We start from the raw sequence: 17448 nt of genomic DNA, 5'->3' as shown, positions 1-17448 counted from the left end.
ATATATATATTTATTACCGCTTGTTGGATATAAACGTGTGCGAGATTGTCGGATTAAAACCAAAGATTGTCTAAAATTAGAGATGACTCACTTAGTTTTTGTCCTGGAGAAACCCACTCCACGTTAAATGTGATTATATTTGTTTATGTTTAGTGATTTGTTCCATCCAAATTGTACCATTACAAAATAACTGTTATTATCTCATTGTAAATAAGTGCTTAAAAAAAGAGAAAGATGTGAACTGGAACAGGAGGGTGTGGAGCAGGCCATTGCTGTGGATGGCTGTTCCTGTGCTCATGGATCCCAAATGGCTCATGGATTTAGCTTGTCTTGTTGACATCACACAGGGAGCTGAATGTATTGAAGAAGAAGTCACAAGGCCAGGGGGCAGCTAGTCAGTGCCACACTACGACAACGTCAGAGCGTTCTCCACAAAGCTTGTGTTTTGTGTTATGTTATTCCCTGAAAATTGCCCCCCACCTTCCTTGAGAATTGCTTGCCCCCCCCATTTACCTGAGAATTGACCCCACCTTACCTGAGAATTGACCGCCCAACCTTACCTGAGAGTTTCCCCTATCTTCCTTAAGAATTGCCCCCCACCTTCCATGAGAATTGACCCCCCCCCCACACACACACACTTACCTGATAATTGCCCCCACTGTCCCTGAGAATAGCCCCCACCTTACCTGAGAATTGACCCCCCAACCTTACCTAATAATTGCCCCCCACCTTCCGTCAAAATCCCCCACACACACCTTAGCTGAGAAGTGCCCCCACCTTCCCCGAGAATTGCCCCCACTTTACCTGATAATTGCCCCCCAACTTCCCTGAGCCAGGATGTTCAAGTCTTTGTTGGGAGCACATATTCGTTGTAGCTAGTTTTGAGAGGGGGCGTGGCTTATCCTCGGTCTGGTTTCTTCCTTTTTTATTTCCCCCAACACGAAGTGAAGCTCTTGTCCGTCGTCCGTGGATCTTTGGCCGCGTCAGCTGGTTGGACTGGAGCTCGCGTGCAGGGCGTCGCGAGCGTCGTGTTTACATTTTTTTCTTCCGCTTCGCATCTCTTGCAGACCGCGGGGATCAACGAGCCGCTCGCTTAGCCCGCGAATGAGCATCACCGTTGGGTACTGATTACCCCGCGCGCCTCGGTCCCCGGGTCAAGTCCGGTGTTCAGTCGCCTGTGAAGGGAGCTGCGTCTTCAGTCTGCAGCCGCAGACATGAGCGGGAGGGTCGGGGACCTCAGCCCCAAGCAGACTGAAGCCCTGGAGCAGGTAGAGTCGGCTGTACTATTATATAATAATATTAATAATAATAATAATAATAACCGTGTGCACGCCGCGGTATTTCTGGACCGCGATGTTCGGTTATGTAACGACCTGTCTGATGAATAATTAACGTCAAAAGTTATTACAAAATATTATTAAGAACAACTTCAATCGATGGAGCACATGTTAAAATGAATTACAGGTTTACTAATTAATCTAATTGATCACGTGTTGCAGCTGTTTTGTAATCATGATCATTCTACTGCAAATTTAAGGAAATAATAATTATGTTTATTTTTATTTTAACAAGTTCTCACATCCGACGTGATGTTTATTTTTCATATTTCTCATTATCTCCATTCTCGAATCTAAATATATAACCTATAGTTTACAATGATGTAACTATAAATGTTAATTAATTTATTAAAAAGATGCTAAAACTTTATGATCAATCTAAACACATTAACTTGATTCTTGGAGTCTCAAACTACATTTCAGTTTGACCCTTTATTTAATTAAATTTAAATTTGACGAGACATATATACAGCCTCATCTCAGTCCCCTATCAATGCAACAATATTTCATGACAACACAGATATTCCGACGACTTTCACTTTCTATTGTTACTTAAAGTATTAGTTACACCTTTATAAACCAGTTATAAAGGCTGTGCTTTAACAATGGGAGTTCATACTGTCTGTGCTCTGTTTACACGTGACTCACATGCTTATGTTTGCTTGTGATTCATTATAAACGCTAAAGTCTGTTTACTGCACGTTTATACACAAACTGTGCGGACGCAGCTCTAAACAACATCTTTTAAAAGTCTCCTGGAGTCTGAATGAGAGTTTTCAATATTTGAGATAGTAAACTGAAGATGTTTTCAGTTTTCTTTTTGCCTGCAGGGTCTAAAGAAACCAGCATTGTAAATATTGGACCGAGTTAAATAACCAATCAGGAAAAAAACCTGGTTTATTTTTGCAGCCCTGATGCTCCATTTGTAAACAACAACAACAACAACAACAACAACAACAGTTATGTGTTCACAGGCGTCTTGTTAAACATCTACATTAAAGTGTAGAAAGATAATTAGTCACAAAGTCACAAGTTTCTGCAGTTTTAGGAAGAAAAAGAAAATCTAAAATGAGAGCGGGGCTTCAAACAAAGAAAAATACTGTATTTATTATAATTTTTTAACCTTTTACGGGTTAAAACAACTTTAAAGATGATGTTATAAGTGTCATAGTATCAGATCCTCATAGCGCGTCCATCATCCTCTCTTCCATCATCCTCTCTTCTGCTCTCTCTTTCCTCCGGCTGCAGTTTCGAGAGAGGGTACAAGACATTCTCCCTCTACTTCCTGCCCAGCATGACCACTTCCTGTTACGCTGGCTCCGAGGTGAGTTTAGAAAGCATTAAGCAATAAAACATTTATTTAAAAAAATAGTAGATCATGCTTTGCATAACATATTTTTTTTAATGTAAAAAATTAACAATCGGCGGCAAAAAATGACAAAAAACACATCTGGTTCTTCTTAAATGTGACGATTTGTTTCTTGTTTTGTATCACAAATTAAAAAATATATATATTTGTTGTTTTTTTTTATTTAAGAAAATTCTCCCTTTTTAAATATGTGTCATAGAATAAACTAATAATCCTATAAAAATGCTCATTTAATCACTTTTAAAAGAAAAAATGATGCAAAAATCACAGAAAAATGACGCAAAAATGACACAAAAACACACGTCTGGTTCTTCGTAAATGAGATGATTTGTTTGTTTTGTATCACAAATAAGAAAAATATATATTTCGGGTTTTATGCAAATAGAGAAATTCTCCTTTTTTATATATGTCATAAAATTAACTAATAATCCTATAGAAGTGCTGCAGGAATTAGTCTGTTTTTGTACTTCCTGTTCCCTTAAAATACTTTTAAATGTTGTTTTTTCCATCTAAAAATCAGAGAACACCTGCTGCTCTTTTCTTAAACCCACAACAACAACAACAACGCAATGCAAAACCTTTCTCTCCCACAATCCCTTTCGTCTATACGCTGCAAACCACCTGATAGTTTTGCTTTTTATTTTCGTTTTGCATGTAACAATCTGTCCGTTGCAAAAAGCAGAAGCTGCAGAGCTTTGACCGCCCGGCGGCCGTGAGGCAACATGCGTAGAGAGGCAACACGTTAGTGAGGCAACACGTTAGAGAGGCTGGTTAAGGCAACGTTAGCGAGAGACGCACGCGCTGGCCGACGCACAAACACGACGGAAAAGTCCTGAATCAAGTCAGGAGGGTGTCAGTTTTTTTGTTTTAGTTTTATTTACATCTAAATGTGAAAAAAGCACTGGATTTAGTTTAAGTTAATTTAATTAAAACGTGTTTAAATAGTATTTAATCTGCAGGTTGTTCAATACTTTTATTTGTATTTTGGCAGTGCTCCATCGGACCCATTTCCTTACAGCTCAATAGCTCTAAGCTTGTTGTATTTTACTTTTTAATCGGTTAATCCATTTTTAAAAATCCTCTGATGGTTATTTTGGTTTAATTTAATTATTTAATTAATTAATAAAAATATGAATTATTGGTACAAACAGCTGTGAAGCCCTGAAAATATGTGATGAGATAATAAATAATGCATCCCCTTTATTATGACCAATAAAACAGGTCTTCATTTGCATTTTATTTAATAAAAGGTCTAAAGTTTCACCTGGTGAAGTCAGGAAGTCGACCTTTAGGGATTCCTATAGTGCCATCATTGTCAATCGATTGTCAATAATCAAAATACCTTTGGGTTGTACACACGGCGAGGCTGTGAGGGCTGTGAGGACGTTCTGCGTTCTCATTTTAAGAGACATTTTTAAAACACTTTTTGGCATTTAAAAGACACAAAATAAGCGTAAAAAGCTTCAAGAGGCATTCACTGACATGTTTTATGTCGTAGAGCAAAACAATAAAACCCTCTGAACCACATACCTTGAGATTAGAGATTAGATTAAGAAAGATTTTATTTTATTCTAGGCCATCTGACCAAGAACACGTTTAAAAAGACCGTTGACTTCAAGACGAGGGGACCGATATGGACTAAGTTCTGGGTTCTAGGGCCGTATTCCTGCAGAACACTACAGGGAACCAATCAATCAAACTTTTATTTCAGACTCACGCTGTGTACCAACGTCTCCACAGACCGGCACAAACGTTGCGCAATCAACGTTTACTTGAGTTAAAGCAGAAAACATTTCATTTTTTTTCGTCCATTGAAATCGTGTCTTTAAAAAAAAACGCAAAACATCAAAGGTTTAAAGAACTGATATCAGCTATGTAATAATATCATTGATCAAAGTTTCCGACCCGTCTGTGATCCCGTGTGTCACGGCTTCATATTTTCCGCGAGTGAAATTAGTGACGTCAACTTGCGTGAAGGATCCAGTTAGAACTTGTTTCTGTAGGCCAGGAATGCTCCTCCCCTTCTCCTCCTCCTCCCCTCCTCCTCCTCTGTGTGGACAGTATTTATCTCCACCTCACCGTCTGAGCTTGAGCCCTCTCACCGTCGGCACTTCCTAGAGACTTTACTGTTTATTTAATTTATTTTCTAAATCACGCTCGCATGCGTTCTGACTTTACCTCGACCAGATTTGGACACTGTTTCCGGGTCCTAAAGAGCCTGAGACGGCCCCCAAAGTGGCCACACCCCTCACTTTTGAAACCTTAATATAATTTGATCAGGTGTGTACAAATGGAATCCGTGCACAGGTGTCGCGACTCGGGGATAATGAGCTACGAGCACACATTGAACCCTCAGTGAAATACTTTAAAATTCAAAATGTCAACTCTACGGTGCTATTGGAGGACATAACAATACTGTTTTGCTTTTGTAACATTAAGAAAAATATATTGTTTTTAGGTAGAAAATCAACATCAACATCAAGTGCCCATATATGGTTCCTTGCCCGTTTGTGGTAAATATTTATTCTGTAAAGTTTAGCAACTTAACACGGACGACTTCTGGTGCATTAACTCTTTATTTTTAAATAAAGAGTTAATTTTTCTCGTGTTTTTATTACACTTGGACCAGTGGTGTGTGAGGAAATATGCTGACTGGGTTCCCCCCCCCCCCCCCCATCAACCTCCATCTGAAGATAACGTTGTGCAAACCGTGTGTTATCTGAGAGAAGGAACACTCCTTCTGATACCTGCTAAAGATAAAACCGGGGCTGTTCTAATGACACCAGACCTCACTGTGAGGATGCATTCACATGAATCCGCTCCGGCTCTTTGTCCCTGTGTCCCAGTTAAAGTGCCTACAGCATTAGTTGTAAGTCTCCCTCCACAGCAATAAGAGATAATCACCTGAGATGGAGTTCTAAGCCGTCCACGTTGTTCTGGACCCATCACAGAGAGGCTTTGTGTAATAATCCATGAGCAAAAGCACGGTGCATGTTTTTTTTCTCACAAATACACTCTTAAAATACTTTTAAAACACTCTCAATGTACAAAATCGTTAAATTAACATCGCCTACAAAACGTCCGTATCCATATAGTGTGTTCAGGTGTGGCCTCCGGGGCTCAGGTGTGGCTCATCAGCTGAGGAACAGAGCCTGCAAGACAAAACACAGAGCAAACAGGACACAGACCCCTAGAGGAAGGGAGGGGTCGTCGCAACGTGCGCTCGCAAAAAACACCGACTAAAAAGGCAACTTTAAGTTGTTCAGTAGCTGCAACTGAACGTCTCTTTACCTCCGGCCACTTCAGCAAAAAACAAACAAAGCTGAACTCAAGGTCAAGTTCAAGTCCACAAAGCAAAATCTGTGACATGTCCACTTCCTCCACACCACAGTATTTGGGGTTTTCAATAATATAAATTGTAGAATATACATTTAACAAAATATTTAATGTGTTTGTCATATTTTAGGTTAAGGACCATTTCATATTTACAGTATGTGTATTCATCTTTCCCCCTTTTCTACTTTTTTCAGCCAGAAACTTCCACCTCCAGAAGTCGGAGGCCATGCTGCGGAAGGTAGTGTGTGAGTGTGTGTGTGCTGTGTGAGTGTGTGTGTATGTGTATGTGTGTGGTCGACGTAATTCGATACCAATCGTAAAAGCCGAGTTGCGACCGAAAATTGTTCTCTTTACTGTAACTAGTGAATGTGTGTGTGTGTGTGTAAATGTGTGTATGTGTGCTGTATATGTGTGTGTGTGTGTGAGAGAGAGAGTGTGAATGTGTGGGTTTGTGTGTGTGTGGTCTGTGTGAGTGTGTGGTGTGTGTGTGTTTTGTCCTCTCGGCGTAATTCGATACCAATCGAAAAAGCCAAGTTGCGACCGAAACGCTTTCTCTGTCCAGTAACGAGTGTGTGTGTGTGTTTGTTTGAGTGTGTGTGTGTGTTTGAGAGAGAAAGGGCAATTAGCAGCAGCTCAGGAGTGGCTGCAGATTAGAGATATGGTGACAGTTTCACTGTGAGTCACGTCGGCCCCGAGGAGATAAGATGTGGACAAAAGGGATCAAACAGAGGGACGTGTGCAGCCGCCTTGTGTCCACTAGGCGGCGGAAGAACAAACGCGCTTTATAAAGCTGTTCTGTTTATTTTTTAAAGGCCGACTACTTCCACTAATCAACACAAGGCTGTGTGTTTAAAGCTAAAGTGGCTAAACTACAACTTAAAAAAATAAAGTAGAACGGCTCGAGCAAACTTGTAATTTGCAAATTAAACTTCTCAGTTTGAACACTAGGTGTCGCCACCTTTACGAAGAAAATACTCAACTTGATTGATTACTCGTCGATTGAAAGCATTTACCCCGTTTGATCTGGTAAACATTGAATTGTAAAAGACAGAAGAGAGCTAGCGAGTGATGAAAAGGTCTTATTCCCCCCCCCCCCCCCCCCCCCCCACAGAGGTCAAGAGGAAGTGTGTGATTTGCTTGATTAGCAAGGAATCTGTTGCGGTAATGAAAGAGTATAATGATAATAATATAATAGAAGACACTAAAGTAAACATCAGGACCACTTAACGATACAACCCCTAACCCAAGGGGTATCATCTGAATGCATTATGTTCAGTAAAAACACCTATATGGAGAATATAAAGGATTAAAGTCAAACACAGGTATAAATATTATATTACATGTCTGCCAATGAATCCCACACTGGTCCTTTCAAAGGAGACGCTATCTCGAGCACCTATGATTTGCCACTTCCTCAGGTCTCAACGATCAGACGTACGAGATGAAACCCCATCCTCTTCAATAAGTAACCACGCCTTATTTCCCCATAGTTCAAATAATCTGCTTCTTCTGAAATCCATCCGCCGGGCTAAAAACAAAACCGCTAAATACATATATTTAAAAGGCATGAGACGTCCTTTTGTTGTTGGGTTTGTGGTTGTGCGTGTGTGTCGGCATGTTGGCTGATCCCCTTCCTGCTGACTGGGCAGGTCTCGCTGTCTGAAGCCTCCTGAGCCACTTAGATCGTCTCTTTCATCGGCCTGTCATCCAGAAAATTGTCCTTATTGTATATTATTAATACATGTGATTAATGAGTTTTGCTAAACTTGCATTACATTTTTCGTCTTCCAGCATTTGGAGTTCAGGAAACGGATAAAAGTCGACGAGATTCTCACCGACTGGCGTCCACCAGAGGTAGGACCCCGTAAACCACGACTCACACGGGGTTTAGGGGGACTTGAACCAAAATGGCCGATAACGTACACTAACGTTCACAAGTTTGGGGTCACCCAGACACTTTTATTTATCAAATTAATTGCAAAATTAATAAAAAATATAGTCAAAACATTGACAAGGTTATAAATAATGATTTTTCTTGTAAATATTGATGTTGTTCTTCAAACTTGTGGCTAAAAGGAAGGCAAGTTGTATAGCTTCTCTCACCAGCATAACTGTTTTCAGCTGCCCTCACATAAAAAGGGTATCATGGGTTTTCTACCCCTCGGTTAGTCTTCTAAGGCGATAACACATTGTACCATTAGAACACTGGAGATGGGCCTCTACACACCTATGTAGAGACTTCATTAAACACTAGATAATAGTCATTTACCACATTAACTATGTAGAGAGAGTATTTATGATTCATTTAATGTTATCTTTTTTGAAAAATAAGGACATTTCTCAAGTTTTTTCTTTTTTCTAAGTGTAGTGTATATTCCTTTCTGACGAAACAAATTTGAAAATGGTCCGCAGGTGATAGAGAAGTACCTGTCGGGAGGGATGTGCGGGTACGACCGCGAGGGCAGCCCCATCTGGTACGACGTCATCGGGCCCATGGACCCCAAGGGCCTCTTCCTGTCCGCTTCCAAGCAGGACTTCATCAAGTCCAAGATCCAGGACTGTGAGGCCCTGCAGAGGGAGTGCAACCTCCAGTCTCAGAGGGTAAGACGGACGATGGAGACCCGTCTGGGGTTTCAAAAGGACCAAAAATTTCCTCCTCACCAAAGTGGGATTACTTTTTGGACTTTATTGTGAAATTCTGTGTAATTTTGCCTCTTGAATAATTTTTTACATTTTATTTAGAAACATTGACATGCACAGAATACAGTAAACATGCACTTTAACTGATATTTTCATATTTTTGTTAACATATACAAACAGACAACACATCTACCTCACCCACCTAAAAGGAACAGAAAAATAAATAAATGAAAGGAGAGGGGGTGGGGGGGCATTAATATTCCAGACAACTTTTATATATTATATATATATATATATTATATATAAATATAAATAAATATATATAGATATATATATATATATTATATTATAAATATATATATTCATATGTATTTATATTTTATATATATACATATATGAATATATACATATATATATTTATTTAATTTAATATTTATATCAATAGAAATATTTATATAAATATATATACATATAATAGGATATATTTAAATAAATACTTATCGAAATATTTCTATATATAAATATATATATTTATATAAATAAATATATATTCATATGTATTTATATATATATATATTATGCATTACTCAAAGTAAATGTAGTCATCACATCATACGAGCAGCAATAGGATTGGCCACTAGGTAGAAAACCAGAGTGCCCAAATGGTTGCCCGTCTGATGGAAAAGGAGTCAAATTACTACATGAATAAAAACACACCTATTGTTTATTTTAGTGGTGTTTATTTTAGTGGTGTTTATTTTCCTTTATCAAACACGTGACCTTGTGATTGTGTTCTCTGAGCCGCGGTACAATAGTCTCCTGATACAAACCAAATGTGATGTCTGATGCACATTGTTTTTATATTGTATGCTTTTATTGAAGAACAACATCTCTGTGTGTTTCTGTCCCCAGCTGGAGAGGAACGTGGAGGGCATCACCATGATCTACGACGTAGAAGGTCTGGGCCTCAAGCACTTATGGAAGCCCGCTATAGAAACCTATGGGGAGGTAAAGGCATACACACACGCACACGCACACGCACACACACACAGTATCGTTCCAAAGACAGTGCGTGTCCCTGTGTGTCACCAGATCCTCCAGATGTTTGAAGAAAACTACCCAGAAGGCCTGAAAAGGCTGTTTGTCATCAAAGGTAAATCTGTCCTTCCCGTGTGTCACTGTACTCATAATTTTAATCATCATATATATATATATGTATATAAATAAATAAATAAATATATATACAAATGTCCCCCCGCAGCACCCAAACTGTTCCCCGTGGCCTACAACCTCGTCAAGCACTTCCTGAGTGAGAACACCAGGCAGAAGATCCACATCCTCGGGGGTGAGGCCTCTCATCTTATTGAACACCCCCCCCCCCCCCCCCCGTTCTGACCAACGGACCTGTTGTTGTCGCTGCAGCTAACTGGCAGGAAGTCTTAATGAAGTACATCGACCCGGAGGAGCTGCCGGTGATGTACGGGGGGAAACTGACGGATCCCGATGGAGACCCTCGCTGTCGGACCAAGGTGAGTCAGGGAATCCAACACGAACCGCACACCCAAGAGGGGCTGGTTGTGTATATTTTTATATATAAATATATATATATTTATATAAATACATATTGATATAAATATGTATTTATATATACATTAATTTTTATACATACAGTCAGGTCCATCAATATTTGGACATTGATACCATTTTCATCATGTTGTCTCTGTAGACCACCAGAATGGATTTTGAATGAAACAATCAAGATGTTCTTTAAGAGCAGACTTTCAGCTTTAATTTGAGGGTCTTTACATCCACATCACGTGAACGGTGTAGGAATTACAACACATTGTATAGGTGGACCCTCCTTTTAAAGGGATCAAAAGTAATTGGACAAACTAACATCGTCATCATTGTAATTGTCAATTTTAATACTTGGTTGCAAATCCTTTGTAGTCAATGACAGCTGAAGTCTGGAACCCAGAGACATCACCAGACATTGGGTTTCGTCCCTGGTGCTGCTCTACCAGGCCTCTACTTCCACTGTCTTCACTTCCTGATGCTTCTTGGGGCATCAGGAAGTGAAGACAGTGTTAAGTCTGCTCTTAAAGCACATCTTGATTGTTTCATTCAAAATCCATTGTGGTGGTGTACAGAGACAACATGATGAAAATTGTGTCAATGTCTAAATATTGATGGACCTGACTGTATATATATAAATACATATTTACACATAATAAAAATAAAAAAAAATATCAATATTTATTTATATAAATAAATATTTATTTATATAAATAAATGTAAATATTTATTTATATAAATATATTTACTTATGAAAATATTTATTTATATAAATATATTTATTTATATATTTGTATACATATATATTTATATAATTATAAATATATATATATTTATATAAATATTTATTTATATGAATATAAATATATATTTATTTATATATGCCCCTGTAGTTTCCTCTCACTGGTTTGTCTCTTGTGCTCATGTAGCTTGGCAGCTTTCAGCTTTGCTTTGCAGAAAGACTCTTATCTCTTATCTCACTGCTAACATGCACGCCGTGCACATGACACATGTCGGTTTAACATCTAACTGGCAAACCTCACGTGTCGTGCGAGCTCCCACTCCCATCTCATCTAATGAGACCTCCATAAAACGTTAATGCTGCCGACTCTGTAACACGGATCATGTGACACATGACGAGACGGCCGGTTTGATCCCAGCGCGTCAACAACAACAACAACAAAGGGCTATTCTGGGCCGGGTCGAATGAATCAATACAGCGGCACAGTTTATAGGAAGGATGCAAAAAAACACAATTAGTGTGACGGACAGAAATATGACGACGCTGGCAGACGCTTCACAGGAAACACGCAGATGAGAAATGGCTTCAGCTCGTCAAGGCAGCGGCGTAGAGAGCAGCAGCTTCACTAGGTGCATTTCATAGATGAACTCTAGACGAGAAGAAAACTGACCTTGGCGTTTGTTTCTGTAGATAAAGATGTCGACCCAGGAAAGATGAGCAACGGGAAAGGAGGGAAATTAATTTTGGTCTCCGTTCAAGATTCAAGGAATTGAAGCGCTCGGCCTCAGAGTGTTCACCTTTTTGTCTAGTTTAGCTCCTCGTGTGTGTGTCCTGGACGTTGTACTGTGTGTACTTTGTCTGTTAGCTCATAGGAATCTTACTGGAAGAGGAGGAGGAGTTCACAATTTTTTGGGAAATGCGCTCAATCGAGTTAGACGAGAAGATTGAAACCAGATCTGCAACTTATGCTAGCAGCCATAGCTTAGCATAAAGGCAGCGGGGGGGGGGGGGGGGGGGGTAGTCAATCCAGGAAGTAGTCCGTCCAGCATGTGACATTTCTCAAAATGTTGAATTATTCCTCTATGAATTGGGCCTGAAGGAATTTACAATTATGTTTGGAAATTGTATGCAAAGATGGTTTCTTGGTGGAGTTCAAAGAACCTTTTGATCATTTATTTTCTTAATTTTCAAGATTCCAATATTAGTTTGATTGTCAAACATGTTAAGAGCTGTTAAAAGTGGAACTTTTGGTGTTGGGGTCTACGTGTCTGACGAGGACGCTTGTAGTGTGTCCAGTATTGAGGGAGAATGAAAAATACAGTCCAGGTTGAAAGATATCAAAGTTATTACCCTTTTGATATCATCATTTTTTTTAATTGCAGGAAAAAAATGACTTTGGATATCAAATCTTATAAAATGCTGTTGTGCATCTCATATGACTACATATGACATTTCCTCCTTTATCTTTGGTCAAATCTGTAAAATCTTTGTCGTGAGACTCAAAAAATTAGCCAGAATTGTTGTGATGAGACCCAAAAAAGTAGCTTGAGAGATGCCTGATGTGTGTGTGTGTGTGTGTGTGTGTGTGTGTGTGTGTGTGTGTGTGTGTGTGTGTGTGTGTGTGTGTGTGTGTGTGTGTGTGTGTGTGTGTGTGTGTGTGTGTGTGTGTGTGTGTGTGTGTGTGTGTGTGTGTGTGTGTGTGTGTGTGTGTGTGTGTGTGTGTGTGTGTGTGTGTGTGTGTGTGTTTAGTAATGCCTTCCTTTATGTACCCCAATAACGGATCTAGTGTTTCTTAAGTTTTCTTAACTTTCATGTTTCATTAAGACTTTTAGAGAAGTGGTTTCACTTTGTCTTCCCTTTATAAGTAATGCTCAACAACTGTGTCTGTGGTGTTTATTTCATGTCATTTCATGTCATTTCATGGCTTTAACTGACGCTCACTAAAATCCCGGCCCTCTGCTGGCTGCTTCCTGTACTGCATTGTGCAGCTCTGGGATCACTTGGTTTCACATTACTTGAAGACGTTTAGAGGAGTGGTTTCCCTTCATCTTCCCTTTATAATTAATGCTTAACAACTGTGTTTGTGAAATCACATTCCACCAGCTTATGTAACTCAATACAATCTGTTTTTATGTTTACAAAATAACAGATTGTATTGAGTCCGATAAATAATAGATAAATAAGTCTGTCATTTATCTATTTCATGGATTTAAGTGCTCACTAAAATCCCTCCCCCCTGCTGGCTGCTTTCTGTACTGCATTGTGCAGCTGTGGGAACATTTGGTTTCATATTTGTGTGAATAAACTTTGGAAGAGTGAGATGTTTTTTGTGTGTGTGCAAAAGTGTTAAAATGCGCAGCATTCAGACAAAGCCGCAGTAAGTGATGGCTTTCTCTTTTTCAATATTTCATATAACTAATAACTCTCCGACCCCTTGACCTCTAACTCTGTTCGTGCCTCGGGCTGCAGATCCACAACGTGGGCCCAGTTCCCCCTTCCTACTACGTGCGGGACCACGTGAAGGTGGACTACGAGCGGTGCATGACCGTCAGCCGGGGCTCCTCCCAGCAGGTGGACCAAGAGATCCTGTTCCCAGGATGCGTCCTCAGGTCAGATGAAAACTTTATTTTAGTTCTTTTAGAGCAGAGAAATTACTTTTATTTAACATCTTCACAGTTTGATTGGATTTCTTCATTTTACAGACTTAACGAAATTAACGGATTAATAGAAATTAAAGTGTCAAATTAAACAACCAGTGAAAATAATGAATTCAAGTTGTTTAAGTTGTACAACTATAATAAAACAAAACCACACAAAGCCAACAAAGCGTGCCACAAACTCGAAATGTAATATTTGACCAGCCTAACACCAAGTACAATACTGTTTATCATTACCTGTGCACTTTGTTTTAATTTTATATTCTGTAAATTGAAGATACTAATATTTCTTGCACTATTTATATCATCTATTTCATCTTATTTGTCTTATTATCTTATTGTCTTCTTGTGTTATTTGTTTTATTGTCTTATTTTTTTAATTTGGTCTAATTTGTTTTATTGTCTTATTTGTTTTATTGTCTTATTTTTCTAATGTTGTCTTATTTGTCTTATGAACTCTTTCCTCTCTCTCCTCTCCAGGTGGCAGTTTTCCACCCAAAGCGCGGACATCGGCTTCGGGGTGTTCCTGAAGGGAAAAAGGGGCGAGTGGAAGAAGGCGTCCCAGATGCACGAGGTGGTGCTCAGCCAGCGGTACAACTCCCACCTGGTGCCGGAGGACGGCTCGCTGACCTGCGAGCAGCCGGGAGTCTGTGAGTGGCTTTCAGGCGGCTTTAAGATGAGCGGTTAATATGAGATTTAGAGTTGGATCAATATTTAAATTTGTGTTTCCCGCAGACGTCCTCAGGTTTGACAACACGTACAGCATCTTCCAGGCCAAGAGGATCAGCTTCACTGTGGAGGTCCTGCTGCCGGACCACCTCAAGTCCCCCCCACAGTCGCCCCCGCAGTCGCCCCTGCAGTCGCCCCTGCAGTCGCCCCTGCAGTCGCCCCTGCAGTCGCCCCTGCAGTCGCCCCTGGAGGCCAACGGGGGCGTCAGGAGCCACGAGCGTGGCGAGGGCGACGGCCAATCAGCCTGAAGCACTTGAGATGAAACTGCAACATGCGGCCAGCACACACACACTCACACGCATACACAAACACACACACACACGCACAAACACATAGACCTAAACACACACACACACGCGCAAACACATAGACGTACAAACACATAGACATACACACACACAAACACACACACACACATAGACATACACAAACACACACACACATAGACGTACATACACACACAGACATACACACACATAGACACACGCACACACACACACGCACAAAGAATCAATCCCTCTTAAAATCCGACCTTTTGACCCTTGAGTAATTTGTGAATGATGACCTCATTCACACGCACGATGTGACCAACAGCGTGAGGTCATCTGGTGACATCACAGCACCCGCGGGTGCTACGACACTGTGGGTGTCCACACATACTTCTGGCCGCATGTCGTAGCTTCGCATTTAATATTTAATATTATTAGAACCGCCGTCAGCTCGAAAGTCAGTCGCCTCACCGACACCCTACGCTAGCCACCGGGAGCACAGCACGACTGTTGCATTGTGGGTAATGTAGGCGTAGAAGGAGAATGCAAGAAACCATAAAAAAGATATATATATATATATATTTGTCAATGTTATCGGAAGTCAACGCTTAATGCAGAGTTATATCCACATGATGTTCTCCAATATCATCAATTGAAGTACGATGTGTATAATACGTGTTTATTATATATTATATGTAATAATAGGCAACAAGTAGCACAAGAGACATGTTAATTCATTTTCTTTCCACGCAGGTAAACATTTAAAATAGATGTTTATTTTTTCCATGTATGTGGCATAAATAGTTGTTTATATAAAAATATGTTTTGTTGCTATTTTGAGACTTGAAGGAAAAGAATTATCTGAAATTTTTGTCAAATGTTCTTGTTTTTTTTTTCTTAGTTAATTCATAACATTTCAAAGTCACACACTGAACATTCCATTTAAACTAATAACTTCACATGGAAGCTTATTTAATATTATTATTATTATAAATAACATTCATTGCTCATTGTGCCTCTGATTGTCTCTTTTTTCAGATTTGCGGACAGCATTCCTTAAAATAACGTATTTCTTCAATGCTAATTTATTTTCCAGAAAATGAGCGGAAACGTATGTATTTATTTTATAGTTATAAATATTACAGTCTGTATATCGGATTCATCAGATATACAATATACAGTATTACATCATATTCGTGTTGACTTGTTTTGCAGCGAATGAAAAAAGAAAATATTTGACTCGCCGGACGACAACTGAATGTCAAAATGTCAGAATGGAGGATAATTATTCTCTTTATTTTCAGATTTATATTTGCCACAGTACTGAGGGACTTTTGCAATCGCCTGGTTAAATTAAGGAAAGTTAATAAACGTCGGCACATAATGTCCAAACTGTGTTGATGAATATAATAAAGATACTAAAAACTCAAAATAAGTGAATAAAGGTGTTGAAAATGTGCTGAATGTTGTTTTTTCTTTATTTCCCCCTTTCGGAAACAGTAAAAGTGAGTTACTGTCTCCCCTTTGTGGGTTCCTTCAAAGACCTGATCCCCAACTCACAATAGAGATAATAATATAGTGATATATTAAATGACATGTGACGCCTTATAATAATTGTGACGACCTCTGCCTCACTGTCTCTGCTGGGGTGTGGGGGGGTGTGTGGGTGCTTCTCTCTCCCTGATTGTCTCCAGGTGCAGCCTCTCCCCAGGTGCTCTCAATCCAATCAGGATCTCCATAAAGGACCTGAGGAGGGCTGCAGTCTTTCTCTCTCTGGCCGGAGGATGTAGGATGAGGAGCAGCCAGGAACAGCTGACCTCCGGGCTATGAATTGTGTTTCCGCCGGTGTTGTTATCCGGTAGCGGTGGAATAAAACTTCTCTTTTTCTACTCGCGCCACCGTCTCCATCGTGCGTTTGTTGTGGCTGAGAGCCAAGCCATGACAGCTGGGGGCTCGTCCAAACTGGGAAGATAAGGTTGTGTGTTTGAGTTAGTTCGTTATTTTGTACGGAGTTTCTCCTGATAGGTGGTAGCGACGGTTCCCTTGGGGTCGTTGTGCGGGGGGTAATGTTGTGGTGAAAGTGGCTGAAACTTCGGTTTGGGAGCATGGCCGTGGTCGCAGTATTTTTGCTAGCTTGCTAGTCGCTTTGCTCGGCCAGCGGTCTGTAGTGCATAAGTACCCGCCGCAAGTAACCACATGAAGACTAGGGAGGTGATTAGTTAGCGGGTGTCGTAGTGAGTGGGGAAACTCCAATCAGTTTTTGTTGTTGTTGTTGTCTCTCAGTGTAAACTCCTGTGTTGCGTTGTAGTATGGCGGATATAGACGCGTTTATCAGGGCTCCGTCTCAGGAAGCCCTTGGAAATTTCTCAATGGAGCAGCTGCTCATTATTGCGGAACATTTCTCTGTGGAAGTCGTGGGCGATAAGAGGCTAAAAAGCACCATAAAAGCCTCTATTGTGTCGGCTTTATGGGAAACGGGAGTGTTGCCGGCAGAGAAAGAGGGGGTGGTAAAACCTCTGTTGCAAGCTAGTTCACTGTCCTTTGAGCAGCAGAAGGAGATGTTATTGTTGCAGCTGAGTCATGACAAAAGGAGGTATGAGATGGAGTTTGAAAAGGAGATTGCAGTGGAGAGGATGCGGCAGGAGACTGAGAAAGCCAAAATTGATATGGAAGGACAGCGTCTTTCCATGGGTGAGTGGCACAGTGTACAGGGGCCCAAGTCGCCTCCGCGGTTCGATGCTAACAACTTGCGCTTGTTACCGCAATTTAATGAAAGTGATCCTGACACTTTTTT

General features: G+C 40.3%; 1 protein-coding gene across 1 annotated transcript; it reads left to right on the top strand.

Annotated features, from left to right (window-relative positions):
- The first annotated feature begins 982 nt into the window (after positions 1–982).
- LOC130196484 (SEC14-like protein 2) lies at positions 983–16113 on the top strand. The gene is made up of 12 exons (XM_056418674.1): positions 983–1268; positions 2586–2661; positions 6237–6280; positions 7834–7896; positions 8455–8643; positions 9595–9690; positions 9775–9835; positions 9944–10027; positions 10105–10211; positions 13469–13608; positions 14137–14306; positions 14392–16113. The coding sequence occupies exons 1-12, from the start codon at positions 1215–1217 to the stop codon at positions 14631–14633; spliced, it is 1326 nt and encodes a 441-aa protein (XP_056274649.1). The 5' UTR covers positions 983–1214; the 3' UTR covers positions 14634–16113.
- The last annotated feature ends 1335 nt before the right edge of the window (positions 16114–17448 follow it).

The sequence above is a fragment of the Pseudoliparis swirei genome, chromosome 7 (assembly GCF_029220125.1).
Source record: "Pseudoliparis swirei isolate HS2019 ecotype Mariana Trench chromosome 7, NWPU_hadal_v1, whole genome shotgun sequence".
Lineage (NCBI taxonomy): Eukaryota > Metazoa > Chordata > Actinopteri > Perciformes > Liparidae > Pseudoliparis > Pseudoliparis swirei.
The sequence above is the reverse complement of the archived record's forward strand: the minus strand, read 5'-3'. Positions and strand labels throughout refer to the sequence as shown.

What these genes read in the sequence shown, in the direction of transcription:
- LOC130196484 (XM_056418674.1), top strand. Translation starts at nt 1,215, where the DNA reads ATGAGCGGGAGGGTCGGGGACCTCAGCCCCAAGCAGACTGAAGCCCTG. An exon ending in CCGACTGGCGTCCACCAGAG is followed by an intron (nt 7,897 to 8,454) that starts GTAGGACCCCGT and finishes AATGGTCCGCAG; the next exon opens with GTGATAGAGAAGTACCTGTC. An exon ending in TTCCCAGGATGCGTCCTCAG is followed by an intron (nt 13,609 to 14,136) that starts GTCAGATGAAAA and finishes TCTCCTCTCCAG; the next exon opens with GTGGCAGTTTTCCACCCAAA.